The sequence below is a fragment of the Leuresthes tenuis genome, unplaced genomic scaffold (assembly GCF_036924035.1).
Source record: "Leuresthes tenuis unplaced genomic scaffold, fLeuTen1.0.hap1 SCAF_7, whole genome shotgun sequence".
Classification (NCBI taxonomy): Eukaryota; Metazoa; Chordata; class Actinopteri; order Atheriniformes; family Atherinopsidae; genus Leuresthes; species Leuresthes tenuis.
The window spans coordinates 2,351,170-2,366,785 of NW_027325361.1; the positions used below are offsets into that span (position 1 = coordinate 2,351,170).

The following is a 15,616-nucleotide window of genomic DNA, read 5'->3' on the forward strand; positions in this document are numbered from 1 at the left end:
CTGTAGATAGTTTTTTAGGCCTGACACTTCTTCTTTTGTCCTCCACTTGTCCAGTTTCCTCAAATGTTTTAAGGACACACTGCACACCATGCTGAGATATGCCAAGTTTTCAGCTAATAGCTCTTTGGGAATCACCTTGTTGCTGCAGAAATCCTATTTTCTGTCTGTCAAACTGTGTTTTCTTTGCTGTTTTTCATAGATGCAGCTAAAGAAATGGGAACAAATGATGTGTCTTTGTGGCAGGCTGCTGGTAACAAAGTGCCTAAAGATCCAGTTTAAAATAACTTCTTTGCTAAGTTGTCTGTTCTGTGTCGACACAACACTGGTTCATCCCTTAAGTTAGGAGCCTTTCTTCTGCCTGAATGGTTCATAGGTCAGAGTTAAGTGGCTGAACAAAGAAAAAACACATTCCTCTGAAAATGCTCAGGTCCAAGGACTGAAAATGAATGAAAAAGCAGAAAATGTCCAAAGAAAAACTCTGAAAGATCTTCAGAAAGCTGGATAACTATTAATAAAGACCACTTTGAAAGAGTTTATCAATAAATATATGAATATATGTGAAAGTAGCCATCTAAATGCGTATGTTTGTTCCTTTATGTTTTATAAATTAAATATCTGTCGCAATGCTCGTATTGTAACTTTTATTGATTGCTTTTTCTATCCTGATATTATTTCACGATTTGTCAATTTATTAATTTATATCTGAATTTGTATCTTTCCACGATGAACTAAAGCGTAGGTTTCGGGGATTTCGGGGCGTTGCAGACTTTTAAAACCATAAGTTCCGTCGGGACAACGCCCACTTGCTGAGAGTGAAAACCGTGCTCGTTTTCCCGATGGAGGCGTACATTTTTTCAACATAGACGATCTTTGATCTCTGGAATCTCAGGCCTTTGTTTTTGCCCTCCAGCCAACCATCATCCGACCTTTACAAGGAACGCCCACAATTTTCTGAACCGTCCAATCACAGAGCCTTTCCAACCGGACGCCATTTTGTTAGTTTATATGAGCGGTGGATGGAGCATCCTGCTGGCGGCTGGCTGGAACCTGTTGCTCCGTAGTTCCGTGTTGTGCAATGGACGGGTGAGTTATCCCATCGATTTACGTTCCCACTCCACAAAATTGCAGTTTCAGACTGTTTTACGTATTTGTGAGCGCAGCAACCTGAATGTTTCGCAGGGAGATGTTTGTTTCAGAGACTAGCTGTTGCTGTTGTGTTCAGCTCAACTGTCGGTGAAGTTGTGTTTGTCTAAGAGCAGGAAGCTGAGCTAGCTCAATTAGCCCGTGCTAGCTGCAGAACGGGCCATTATATGCGGGAACAACTGCAATAACACAACCAGTCCGTTAATCGAGACGTCGTTTACCCGAAGAAGTGCGTTTCTTAAGCGTAAAGTACGGCTTCTAAAGCTAAATAAGTTGTTGTAAGCGGCAGATATAACTTCCAGTTCAGCTCTCCGTTGCTCTCACGCCCACTGTGTTTAACCGGACAGCCCTTCACTTGAAAGAGTTAAAGTTTGGTTAAAAATCAAAGTAACTTCGAAGGTAAATATGTGCCGAAATAAATATTTACCCCAAGTGATCAGTTTGATGTGTTAAAACTCCGTTAAGATATGTTTTGTTTTCTGAGGAAGAGTAAAAGAGTTTAAAATGACTATATTTCTCACGGAGTTCGGTTTTATAAGCTTGAACTGTGAAAAAGGAAGTAAGTTCAGTGTAATTCGGGTGAGATTCATGAAATGAAATCTCATATAGTCTTTTCTGAACGAACCAAAGAGTAAAATACACTGAACTCGAGAAGTTGATTCATTTCAGGTGATTTTTTTTTTTATTCAACATGTTTTTGGAAGCAATATGTATGAAATTGCCCCTTTTCACATGGAGTTCGCTTTAAATTTCTGCTTGGGTTTGAACAAACCGAATAAGCTGTTTTTAGAGATTATCTAAACCAAATGCAGACCTAAACCTAAGCTCAGCACAATGGCTGTTTTAAATCTACAGTTTAGGACGTTTAATGGCTAAATTTCTGTCAGTTCAACCTCTCTGGGCCTGTTTTCGATGGCAGGAAAGCTCGACTGGCTCTTTAAAATCCTCTCACAACTGTTGAACACAAACACAGGCTTATTTCCCGTAGTTTAAAGTGTTATTGACTTTAAAGCTGAAGGCAGTAAGCCTGTTTGCAGTTGTTTTAGCGCCCCGGTGGATATCACTTTAGGTGCAGTCAGGAGACTCCTGTGTTCCATGTGAATATTTGTGCTCCGTCAGGACTCATGCGTGCCCCGAGGGGTCTTCCTCCCGCTGCTTTACAGTGTGTGTTGGCTTCAGCTCGACCAGCCGGTTTGCTGTAGTTCTTTGGTGTGAGAGACATCTTGTTCAGCTCTGAATGCACAGCGCACCGTGTCTGTTTCTTAATGTCTTGGTCGAGCTTTCCTTTATGTTTGATGAGAATCAGAGTTACACTAACATTTGTTTCCAGGAAAACCCACGGTTTGAATGAACTGGATTGAAGACACTCGCATTAGGACCCTTTACAGCTCCTGTAGTCATGGTTATAGTGAATATTACATAACTTTTAACAACATTATAATGAAAATAATCAACTTTATGCTTTAAAAACTGTCTGTTTCTGTGTCCTCTGTATTCTGCAGAGGCCAAACTGCAGATAAAAGCTTTAAAAATGACCAAAAGGTGTCTGATCCAAATATTTTAAAGATATTAATCGATTACTTTCTGCTTTATTTTCATAACTGGTGATAGTAGGATGTCATAATGTTGATTTAGATTCATTTGAACATAAAGATGAAACTTAAAAAGCCGTAAAGGACAAATTGCACCATTACCAAGAGATAATTGTGGTCTTTTCAGCTTGATGTGTCGCATGTTTTTACTTCCAAAGGCAAATTATCTCTTGTTTTACATTTACAGTACTATTCCAAAGTCATTTTGAGTGAGTTGTGTCCAAACTTTTGACTGTTATGGTTGTAAAAACAGGACATTTGATGATTTATCATAAAACAGAGACGGCACAGAGTTCCCTGCAGCATTAGACCTAAAATGGAACATTTTAATTCATTTATCTATTCAATAATATGCTTAAAAAACGCACAACCATGCTGATAATTGTTTGTACTTATGATGTCATCTCTGCAGCTCAGCACAAATGTAACATTAAGCTTCCTGTGATGATGAATAATTAACGAGTGTTTACATGGATTCAAAGCAACCGGCTGTTTTGTCCAGTTTCCACTTTTTATTAAAGAAGTTTGAGTTTTTGTCTCTCAACCTTCGCATTTTCCTGTTTTATTTTGTTGTATTTTTGGTTTTAAAAGCTAAAATTAACCTCTTTTTGTTTATTAACCCTCACTTTGTTACGTTAAAACAAAATAATCCTTTTCAGTTTGACTTAAATCGTCTTAATCGCTCAAACGTTCAGACACCAAATACGAAACCTGATAAACAGCCTGTTAATCAAATATTTTACAGCTGTGAACGGCAATTATTGGAGTTAAATAATGTGAATTTTTCTTCTTTTTTACCGTGTTTTCCGCACCTAAAAGCCTTAAATGTTCACAAAAATGGCCATATAATGCCATATAATCCGGTGCACTTTATGTATGGGTTCAGTACAGAATTTAGGGTGCGCCTTATAATCAGGTGAGTCTTATAATGCGCAAAATACGATAATCAATATTACAGGAGATCGTGGTAATCGCCAAGTTAAAAGTCTTTATATTATCAGCTTTGTTCAACCCAAGTTAAAGATATAAAATGTTGGTTTTGACACGAAAACGTCCCAAAACGACGGCTAACTGAGCAGATTTCTGTATTTTTCCATGAGCCAGGTGCACAGTTATGTGAAGTGGCTCCAGATTTACCTGCATTACTGCGATAATTATGGTTTTAAAGATTTAAGATGTCGGATGGATCACATTTCAGCTCCCTTTGTGTCTAAAGGAAGCAGCTCAGCAAAAACCGCTTCATTTTCAAAAGAAAAGCCCAGATACTTTGTCCACTTTGGGTTTTATAAGCTTTAATTGTGAAAAAGGAAGCAAGTACAGGCAGAATTAATCAATTAAAACCTAATTTTGTCATTTCTGAACCAACCAAAGAGTAAAAGAAATGATATTTCACTGAAATTTAAGCCGTAATTTGGTTAATCGGTTAGTTTCAGATAATTAACTGGTTTGGATTCTAATAAATAGGTTAATCGGTTAGTTTCAGATAATTAACTGGTTTGGATTCTAATAAATAGGTTAATCGGTTAGTTTCAGATAATGAACTGGTTTGGATTCTAATAAATAGGTTAATCGGTTAGTTTCAGATAATTAACTGGTTTGGATTCTAATAAATAGGTTAATCGGTTAGTTTCAGATAATTAACTGGTTTGGATTCTAATAAATGGGTTAATCGGTTAGTTTCAGATAATTAACTGGTTTGGATTCTAATAAATAGGTTAATCGGTTAGTTTCAGATAATTAACTGGTTTGGATTCTAATAAATAGGTGAATCGGTTAGTTTCAGATAATTAACTGGTTTGGATTCTAATAAATAGGTTAATCGGTTAGTTTCAGATAATTAACTGGTTTGGATTCTAATAAATGGGTTAATCGGTTAGTTTCACATAATTAACTGGTTTGGATTCTAATAAATAGGTTAATCGGTTAGTTTCAGATAATTAACTGGTTTGGATTCTAATAAATAGGTGAATCGGTTAGTTTCAGATAATTAACTGGTTTGGATTCTAATAAATAGGTTAATCGGTTAGTTTCAGATAATGAACTGGTTTGGATTCTAATAAATAGGTTAATCGGTTAGTTTCAGATAATTAACTGTTTTGGATTCAAATAAATGGGTTAATCGGTTAGTTTCAGATAATTAACTGGTTTGGATTCTAATAAATAGGTTAATCGGTTAGTTTCAGATAATTAACTGGTTTGGATTCTAATAAATAAGTTAATCGATGGGTTCATTGGTCAGTTCTAACAAAAAGGGTTGAATTGGATTAAATTGGGCTGAATCTTTAGGTGCCCTAAGAAGGCTTTTCTTGTGAAATTGGATCTAATTAAACTGATCGTTATTTGAAGGGATTGAGTCGTTATTTTCTTTTTATCAGTTAGTCTATTAAATACATTTCTTAGGGGCCAAAAAGACGTTTTCTATTGAGTAATTTCTATTTAATTGGCAAAGCTTTGACAACATTTCGAAGGATAATGTTAATAATTTGTCATCAAAGTGGATTTTTATGATGGTTTTGCTTCAAAAGAAGGTTTAAGAATTAATTTAGAACACATTTCCCGAGTTTTATTTCACGGTTGGCTTTCAGAGCTGATTGGAAACCTTTAAAATGTTTCACCTTCACTTGGATTTGGGGCATCATTGGGGTCCTGGTGGTTTGCACTTCAGGTGCATCCTGTTTTCTTACCGGCTTCCATCAGAAATCCATTCATTTCCTGGGCAGAACCTCCGCTAATAACACCGTTTGCAGTTGGTTTGGACTAAAAACCGAAGGGACATCGTTCTTTATCGAACGCTTTCTTGTCTAATAATGTATGTTTTTAACGTTTATTGCGCCACCTGCAGGAATTAATGTTAAATTTCAGCTTATTTCAGCTGAAATAAGTTGCCCATTGAGGCTTTTTCCCCTCTCCTGTGCTGCCTGCAGGAACAGAAGCAGCAGCTAACACCATTTTGATCCAACTGCAGGCCGTAATCATTGTAAATGTAATTCTTTGTGTGGATAAAACATGTGACGGGAAGCAGCAGGAAGCCGTGCAGGTTTAAGTGAGCTTGTTAGCTGCAGCGCTGCTTTGTTTGAAAGCCCTTTAATCATCTGTTGATCTCTCTGCTCTGCTGGGTTTCTCTCGGCTTCTCCCTTCATCTCCTCACGCAGCATCTCCTTAACCTGGTTATTTTTCTCCTTTTTATTCCTTTTTTTGCTGTTGTTTTGGAGTTTTTCCCCTCGCTGCTTCTAACACGCTGTCTTTTCTTCACAGCAGTGTCCACCACGATATAACAGTTGGTACTAAGGTAGGCACCTCTGCTTCTTCTTCTTCTCCTTCCAGCTTCCTTTCCTCCCTCAGACTGGTTTGTTGCTTTGTTTGCTGCTGTGACCATCAGGATGGAGACGCTGCCATCTGGGAACAATTTGGAGCTTCTCTGTGTAATTACTGTGGCGGTTGCTCTGTTGTTTGTCTCTGCTGAAGGCCCAAACTCCAGCAGTTATTTGCCTTTAAATCACATTCCACAACATGTCTGAGGATAATCAGATTACTCAACAACACCATGCTGCTGCTTTAAAACAGTCCAACCCACTCATTCCTGCAAAGCGTCCATCGGATCATTCGTATCAGTTCTTTAAAACACACCCAGTGTTTGCCACCTGGCGTCGATTAAAGTAACACGAAGACAATTTGGCTGCTTTCCTGCTTTTCTTCGGTTCTTCCGACAGTTGAGGGATCATAAAAAACAAATATCCATGTGAGCCCTGCACATGCACAGCCGTACACATTAATTTGCCACCATGTTGACGAGGCCACAGCATTGTCAAGCGACCATAAAGTGACACGATGCGGTGAACTGCGGCTCCCAGGCGCTGTTTCAGGCCCGGGAAGGTGAATAATAACTGCAAATGTACTTCAAAACGACTCAAAATCACAGTTTTAAGTCTTCTTTAGTGTTGCTTTTCGGGCAAATTGGTTCAGCAAAGAAGAAAACACCGATCCTGTGATGACTCGGCTGTGCTTTTGCTGTCAAATTTAGAGGAAATGGTGTCGGTTGTTTCAAATATTTACCCTCCAACATGTTAAAGTTTGTTTTGATAACTTTTATAATAGCTTTTAGGGCAAATTGGTTCAGCAAAGAATAAAACACAGACTTCTGCGATCCTGCGATGACTCGGCTGCGCTTTTGTTGTCGAATTTAGAGGAAATGTGTCGGTTGTTTCAAATATTTACCCTAAGTTTGTTGTAATAACACGAGGAGGAGGAGGAACACCATCCAATGTCCTGATTTATCTGTGAAATGTCAAAGCAGAGGTTTAAAAGTGTTCAGATTGGGTAAAATGGATAATCTTTGACGTCCCAGCAGCTCTTCTTGCAGTCCGGCAGCAGAATGACGAACGCCGCTGCCGCTGGTTTCACGACAAAAACTAGAATCTGAGCCAAAACCACATGAAGGCAGAGAGCAGGAAGTGATGGGAGGAGGAGGGCTGAAAGGGGGATGGTGTCCTCTGATGATCACAGCTCTCCGGTTTCCTCCTCTGGCTTCAGGCGAGTCATTTGAAACCTCGCCGGCCGGCTCAGGTTAAAGAGGCGGTCTCAGTAAATCTGCCTAAAGCGAAGAAGGCGGTTTGTAAATATCTAGGATTCCCCCGCTGGACGTCTTCTATTGGCGTGAGAAATAAAAACACCTGAAGAAGAAACACAGCCGAGGAAATCCTCCTGCAGGTGTGCAGTAATCCGCCGCTGAGAGAATAAGGAGAAAGAAACGATAAAAACCGAACCCAGTAACAGAAAATTAGAGACGGCTTAAATCCCTTAAAATAACCCTTCGAGTCTAAATCTGTCCTGATACAGAAGTGCTCCAATAGATAATTTATTTTGGGTTAAACAGAGTAGTTCTAATTATAAATAAGTATAATTACTGCCACATTAGACCGTCTTTGGAAACCACCAAACTGGAAAATTAATAAGCTTTTTTCTCTCTCCAAGCCAAGAGTTCCTTTGGGTTGGAAGATTATTCATTTATATTAATGATCATAGAAGTGTTCGGCTTTATTTAACATTTAAAAGACTTATCTTATTAAAACACACTCTGTTCTTTATTTTCATTAATTTGCTTTTGAATTGAGTTAATTTATTTATTTCAGGCAATTACCAAAAAAAAGTAATTGGTAAACATTTACAAAAAGAACAATCCCAAACAACATATTCACCAATATTAGCTCATTATCGCATACATATTCGTATATAAATGAAAAAAGAAATAGAAACTAATAATGTAAACAATAATATTTCCAATTGAATACACTTGTGAGTATATTTACCTTCAGATATGACATTAATTAATGCAAATGGTCTGAAAGTGTTGGTTTCCCTGGAACAAGGACCATAAATAACTGCAGAGCGCACCTGAATATAAGCCACACCCTCTATTTTTAAGAAGAAAATCCATTTTGTATTTGTACAGGCCGCACCGGATTATAAGCCGCGGGTGTCCAGAGATATTTACACAGAAAGATGTTACGCGTGAGGATTTTTAAACTTTTAATTAAATGTATGTGGTAACATAAACAAATACGTGACATAAATGCTTTTTTCCGGAACTTGAATACATAAAGGTAACGCACAAATACGTGAAATTAGGTTTTAGTTTCCTATACAGTTGATTCTTACGACCTTTCATCCTCGTGACTGCTCCACATCTGTCTGAACGGATCATAGGTGGTTGTTAGCGGCTCATAGGTGGTTGTTAACGGATCATAGGTGGTTGTTAACGGCTCATAGGTGGTTGTTAACGGATCATAGGTGGTTGTTAACGTATCATAGGTGGTTGGTAAGGTATCATAGGTGGTTGGTAACGTATCATAGGTGGTTGGTAACGTATCATAGGTGGTTGGTAACGTATCATAGGTGGTTGGTAACGGATCATAGGTGGTTGGTAACGGCTCATAGGTGGTTAACGGCTCATAGGTGGTTGTTAACGGCTCATAGGTGGTTGGTAACGGATCATTGGTTGGTAACGGATCATTGGTTGGTAACGGATCATTGGTGGTTGGTAACGGATCATTGGTGGTTGGTAACGGATCATAGGTGGTTGGTAACGGATCATAAGTGTTGGTAACGTATCATAGGTGGTTGGTAACGGATCATAGGTGGTTGGTAACGGATCATAGGTGGTTGGTAACGGATCATAGGTGGTTGGTAATGGATCATAGGTGGTTGGTAATGGATCATAGGTGGTTGTTAACGGATCATAAGTGTTGGTAACGTATCATAGGTGGTTGGTAACGGATCATAGGTGGTTGGTAACGTATCATAGGTGGTTGGTAACGGATCATAGGTGGTTGGTAACGGATCATAGGTGGTTTGTAATGGATCATAGGTGGTTGGTAATGGATCATAGGTGGTTGTTAACGGCTCATAGGTGGTTGGTAACGGATCATTGGTTGGTAACGGATCATTGGTTGGTAACGGCTCATAGGTGGTTGTTAACGGATCATAGGTGGTTGTTAACGGATCATAGGTGGTTGATAACGGATCATAGGTGGTTGGTAACGGATCATAGGTGGTTTGTAATGGATCATAGGTGGTTGGTAATGGATCATAGGTGGTTGTTAACGGCTCATAGGTGGTTGGTAACGGATCATTGGTTGGTAACGGATCATTGGTTGGTAACGTATCATAGGTGGTTGTTAACGGATCATAAGTGTTGGTAACGTATCATAGGTGGTTGGTAACGTATCATAGGTGGTTGGTAACGGATCATAGGTGGTTGGTAACGTATCATAGGTGGTTGGTAACGGATCATAGGTGGTTGGTAACGGATCATAGGTGGTTTGTAATGGATCATAGGTGGTTGGTAATGGATCATAGGTGGTTGTTAACGGCTCATAGGTGGTTGGTAACGGCTCATAGGTGGTTGGTAACGGATCATTGGTTGGTAACGGCTCATAGGTGGTTGTTAACGGATCATAGGTGGTTGTTAACGGATCATAGGTGGTTGGTAACGGATCATTGGTGGTTGGTAACGTATCGCAGGTGGTTGGTAACATATCATAGGTGGTTGGTAACGGATCATAGGTGGTTGGTAACGGCTCATGCAGCCTCGTTGGGCAAATGCAGAGAAGCTTGCCTTCATTCGGTTTGTATTTGGAGTCACCAACAGCAGCAGATCATCTATCATGACATCTGCATGAGCAGAGCTGTGGTTTACGTTTATGCATTTAGCAGACACTTACAAATAGGTTTGGTTTCTGTACGTGGATGAGCAGAGTTGTAGGTCTTTTGTCTTCGTGCACAGCCTGAGGGAACGGTCCGGTCGTCGGTCAGCAGCTGTTAGACAGCAGACTGAGTTGGAGACTCAGTGGAGAGTAGCGCTCAGGTTTCTGCTGTTTTTATTATTCATGTGAGGCTCAGTAAGAAGATCTGAGCTGCTTTGTCCAGATAAAAACGTGTGCTCGGGTTCCTCTGAGGGAAAACAGTGGCAGCAGCAACACGTTCCAAACAGATCTGTGGAAACGTGGACATGTGATTAAAAACATGGCGCCAACACTCATAAACTAACCACAATTAAAGGAGTTTCCAGATGCTGCTGCCTAATTTAAGCAGGAGTGATGTGTTGCAGTCAGTCCTTTGACCAAGCAGTCTCCCTGATTATAATTGTTTATGCATATAATTGCAGAATGATCCCACAAATGTCCACCATAGCTGAGGTCAGTAGTTTGACCCCAAGTTGTTGAGGAGGAAAAGTCGTGATGTGATTTTGCACCTGTGGGGATTTGGCTGATTGGACCTTCAGATTGGTTTCTGAGGAGGTTGGAGGTCGACTCAGACTCTTTCTTGGGATGTTTTCGCCCTTCCAAAGCAGTTTTTGTTGGGCCCACTGGGCTCGACTGCAACTGTTGTCATAGCACTGGTGTCATATTGTCAAATGTTTAGTTAGGGGGCAAAGTACCAATCCATCCCCTACTGGCTTTGACACTTGGCCCTTCCCCATTTTGGAATGTGCTCCATCTTCTGGAGGATGAAGGAGAACTTGGTCCTTCAACTGAGGCAAATGGGGCCATTTAAATATCTAGATCAGTGTTTCTCAATCCTGGTCCTCAAGGCCCTGTATGTTTTCCATGTTTCCCTGCTCCAGCACACCTGATTCAAATGAATGGGTCGGGCCTTTAAAGGGGAACTCCAGTATTTTTAAACCTGGACCTTATTTCTGGCATGAAATACCTTCATCTACTCACTGAGAACATTTTGGTGAAAGTCGGCGTCCTTCTGAAGATATTTAGATAACTGGAGATCCATATAACGGAGTGAACGGGGCTTAGAGGATGCAGCCTCTAAATAAGGCATTATCTGTCTTTATTTCACCAATACTTTAAGAAGAATGAATGAATGAACGTGTGCTATAGCTCTGTTAGCTCATAGCTGCTGTTATGTGGCTACTTGCAGCTATAGGAGAGCTAACGGAGGGATTTCTACACAGGCACTCTACTGGGACCACTTCATCCACACGCCCCCCTGCAGCACAGTTTATTTACTCCGGTAAGAACGTCCATCTTACTCAAAGTCGTCAAAATCTGATAAATATCCTGCCATGTTGCACAAAACTATCAGCAGCAAACTCTGGGTGAAGTTAGCCGACTGTCACAGAGCACGGAGTGAATAAACTGTGCTGCAGGGGGGCGTGTGGATGAAGTGGTCCCAGTAGAGTGCCTGTGTAGAAATCCCTCCATTAGCTCTCCTATAGCTGCAAGTAGCCACATAACAGCAGCTATGAGCTAACAGAGCTATGAGCTAACAGAGCTATAGCACACGTTCATTCATTCATTCTTCTTAAAGTATTGGTGAAATAAAGACAGATAATGCCTTATTTAGAGGCTGCATCCTCTAAGCCCCGTTCACTCCGTTATATGGATCTCCAGTTATCTAAATATCTTCCGAAGGACGCCGACTTTCACCAAACTGTTCTCGGTGAGTGGATGAACGTATTTCATGCCAGAAATAAGGTCTAAAAAAAACGGAGTTCCCCTTTAAGCTCTGCAGAAGGCTGAGGACGACCCGTTAATTTGAATCAAGTGCAACATGCAGGATTGAGAAACCCTGATCTGGATGACCACCACTCGGAGTTCGGTTATCTGGGAGGGGCTCAGGTTTAAGTCACTGCCTCTCCGCTATGAAAAGAGCCAGTTTAGGTGGTTTGGACATCTGGTCAGGATGCCTTCTGGATGGTGAGGCAGGATGAGGACTCAGTGGAGAGATTATATCTCTCTGTTGGCTTGGAAATGACTCTTTATCCTCTTGGAAGAGCCAGACGAGGTGGCTGGAGAAGGAGGTCTGAGGGCTTATACTTAAACTGTTGCCTCTTTGACCAGGAACCAGATTTCTATCGGAAAATGGGAAGCTGAATGTCATAAGTTGGCTAAATACTTCATTCAGAAGTGAACCACTTTCTCTGCAAGAGTGAAAATCCAGAGTTGAATGTGAACATGCCTCACTGAGCATCTAATCCTGCCGGGCCCTGCTGTCTTTGTTTCCAGTGGGCTGGAAACATCTGTAACAGCCCATAAAACCATTTACGAAAGGTTCTACATTAACAATGCTTTTATTATGAATATTTAATCACATCTGTTGAGGCTTATGCTGCTGAATGACCTGAAGGAAGTTGGTTCTGGACACCTTTTCTGAACATTGAAAACTGGTCAGTGAGGATTGTGAAACTAAAGGAAATGTTTGGTCATTTTTCACGGTGGGCTCGGTTTATGAAGAGCATGGAGTTTAAATTGAGCAGCAGGAGATGAAGCGCAGCCTGGATGAATTGGGCTCTGTTTGTCGTCGTGTGTCGTCTGAATGACGCTCAGCCTGTTTGACTGCATCTGGTTTTCATTGAGCTCAGGAATTCACCCCAGCTGCCTGCTGGGGGTGACGAGCAGGGTCTCAGGCTGCCGCTGATATTCACTGTGACATAGTCTGGTTTTTTTGTCCCTTTTCCTGCCAGAAAAGACAGTTTGAATGTGTTAAAAACCAAACTTGTCTTTGAATTCATTTTTAAACATGTATTCAGGATAGTGTCAGGAAATACAGCCCCTAAAGTGAGCTCGAGTGATAACGTCTTCTGCAGCATCGTTGTTTTTCCTGTTTGTTTACTGATGCAGAGATCAGGTGGAGAGTGAAACCACAGGTGTATAATTAGCTCAAAGTTCAGCTGTGGGTTTCAGTCGACTTCCTATGAAGTGGAGGACTGACTTTAAAAGCTGTTTTGATTATTTTCAAGCTGGTGAAGCGTGAATCGATCAGCTTGTGTCATTATTTATTGAATAAAAACGTTAGTCGGTTCAGGTGTGTGTTAACATGATGCCAAGGAGGAAAGACACCAGCAACGATCTCAGAGAAGCAGCTGCTGCCCATCAGTCTGGGAAGGGTTATAAGGCCATTTCCAAACTATCTGGAGTCCATCATTCTACAGAGAGAAAGATTATTCACAAGTGGAAAACATTCAGGACAGCTGTCAATCTTCCCAGGAGTGGACGTCCCAGCAAGTTCACCCCAAGGTGAAGAAGCCCAGAGCTACATCTCAGACTCTACAGGCCTCAGTTAGCATGTTAAAGGTTAAAGGTCACCCCAAGGTGAAAAAGCCCAGAGCTACATCTCAGACTCTACAGGCCTCAGTTAGCATGTTAAAGGTTAAAGGTCACCCCAAGGTGAAAAAGCCCAGAGCTACATCTCAGACTCTACAGGCCTCAGTTAGCATGTTAAAGGTTAAAGGTCACCCCAAGGTGAAAAAGCCCAGAGCTACATCTCAGACTCTCCAGGCCTCAGTTAGCATGTTAAAGGTTAAAGGTCACCCCAAGGTGAAAAAGCCCAGAGCTACATCTCAGACTCTACAGGCCTCAGTTAGCATGTTAAAGGTTAAAGGTCACCCCAAGGTGAAAAAGCCCAGAGCTACATCTCAGACTCTACAGGCCTCAGTTAGCATGTTAAAGGTTAAAGGTCACCCCAAGGTGAAGAAGCCCAGAGCTACATCTCAGACTCTACAGGCCTCAGTTAGCATGTTAAAGGTCAAAGGTCATGACAGCACAGTTAGAAAAAGACTGAACAAGGATGGCTTGTTTGGAAGGGCTGCAGGAGAAAGCCTCTTCTCTCTAAAAAGAACATGGCAGCACAGCTTAGGTTTGCAAAGATGCATCTGAACAAAGCTCAAGACTTCTGGAACAATGTCCTTTGGACAGACCAGAGCAAAGTGGAGATGTTTGGTCATAATGTTTGGGTTCACTTAGTTTTTCACACACTGCTTCTGTGTTTTGCTCAATAAATAATTACACAGTGTAATATCTCAGGTGTTGTTGTTACTCTGGTTGAATTTACCGGGTTTTAAGGCCTGATGAGGATATAAAGCTGAAATCAGAAGAGTTGGTGATGTTTTGTGGTTTTTTGCTGTTGTTCGAGCATTTTGGGGAATTTATTAAGCATCCAACTACCGAAACTAAGTTATATCTTCAGTATTGAAGTATTGAAATCTGACAGAAGACAAGAATTCATCAAACAAGTCTCTAAAAACTCTGATTGCTGTTTGTTCGTTAATCCAAGAATCAGATCCACAAACTGATTCCTCGTCCTTAGACTAGGTTTCCTTTTTCCTGGCTGCTGTTTTACACCTTGTTCTTTCAGTTTTAAAATCATGCATCATGTTAAGCGTCAGAGGAGGCGACGTTGATGAGGTTTTGTTCATCTTTTTCAGAGAGGATCTGACGAGCTTTTCTCCAGCGTCTCCAACGGCCCGTATATCATGAGCACCACAGGTCAGAACTCACCAACTCTGAACTCTGTCCATCTTTTGCTTTCATATAGAACACACAGCTTTACTTACATCTTAAACATTTGCATCAGTTTAAGACATTTTAAATGGTTAAATTTTCCTCTTTTTCATTTCCCTTCCATGAAAAACAGTAGTTAGAAACATTTGGTCGTGTTTCCTGTTATATTCCTGCCACTTGCTCCAAATTAATTTGGACTTATTGATGTTTTATTAGCTTAAGTTTTAGCTGCAGCTAATAATTTCCTAATTATTCTTTATTTGTCATCAGATTGAGAAAATGGCAGTAAAGCAGGTTTGTATGTAGTGAAACATCCTTTCTGTGGGGTTTTGTGCAGCCTAACAGTGGAAAAACTGACCCATGTTCACGTATCCTCTCATTTCGGTTACTGTTAAAAGATAAAATGGTCCCAGAATAGATCCCTGTGGTACAACACGAGTCCCATGTTGCTACATTAGTGATTAATGTAATAAAAACTGTATATTTGTTGTCTTCTGTTCTTAAACCCTTTGCTTCCTCTCTTCTGTAGCCAATGGCAACGACAGCAAGAAGTTCAAAGGTGACATAAGGGGTCCCAGCGTGCCATCCAGGGTCATCCACATCCGCAGGCTACCCAACGACATCACCGAGACCGAGGTGATCAGCCTTGGCCTGCCCTTCGGAGACGTCACCAACCTGCTGATGCTCAAAGCCAAGAACCAGGTACAAACTCAACCTTTCATCTAAACCTAAAGGCGATGCCATGACCGCGACGTTGGGAGGGGGAGATCACGTCAAGATCACCACCAGAGCAGCAGACGGTCATCAAACTCGGCTAAAAGAGCCACATTACGCTGAAACACCCACAAAAAAGAGCGGCACAGCGAATGCTTTCTTTAGAGCCGCCCAGTTTTACCGTTTCTACACCAAACGTGACGCAAACATTCAGGAAAACGTCCGCCGTGAGTTATTTATCATAAGTGTGGTTTTACTCGGCCTATTTTACAGTTTGAACACGAGTTAAAACTTGCTTTCAGTGGCCATGTGAGTTCCAGAGGCTCAAATAGTTATTATGAAGGAAGTATTTCTTATTGGGTTACTCGATTAATC

At 40.9% G+C, this 15,616-nt stretch overlaps 1 protein-coding gene across 5 annotated transcripts in view; it reads left to right on the forward strand.

The window, feature by feature from the left end:
• The first annotated feature begins 1,001 nt into the window (after window positions 1-1,001).
• ptbp1b (polypyrimidine tract binding protein 1b) overlaps window positions 1,002-15,616 on the forward strand; it is a 33,374-nt gene continuing 18,759 nt past the window's right edge. For 2 of the 5 annotated variants that reach the window (XM_072388883.1, XM_072388884.1), the window contains exons 1-4: window positions 1,020-1,083; window positions 5,991-6,024; window positions 14,452-14,512; window positions 15,057-15,229. In XM_072388883.1, coding sequence (XP_072244984.1) covers window positions 1,076-1,083; window positions 5,991-6,024; window positions 14,452-14,512; window positions 15,057-15,229 — 276 coding nt within the window. In that variant the 5' untranslated portion in view covers window positions 1,020-1,075. Of the gene's footprint in view, window positions 1,084-5,990; window positions 6,025-14,451; window positions 14,513-15,056; window positions 15,230-15,616 lie in introns of all 5 variants that reach the window. The other 3 variants (XM_072388881.1, XM_072388882.1, XM_072388885.1) reach the window with 2 other exon arrangements.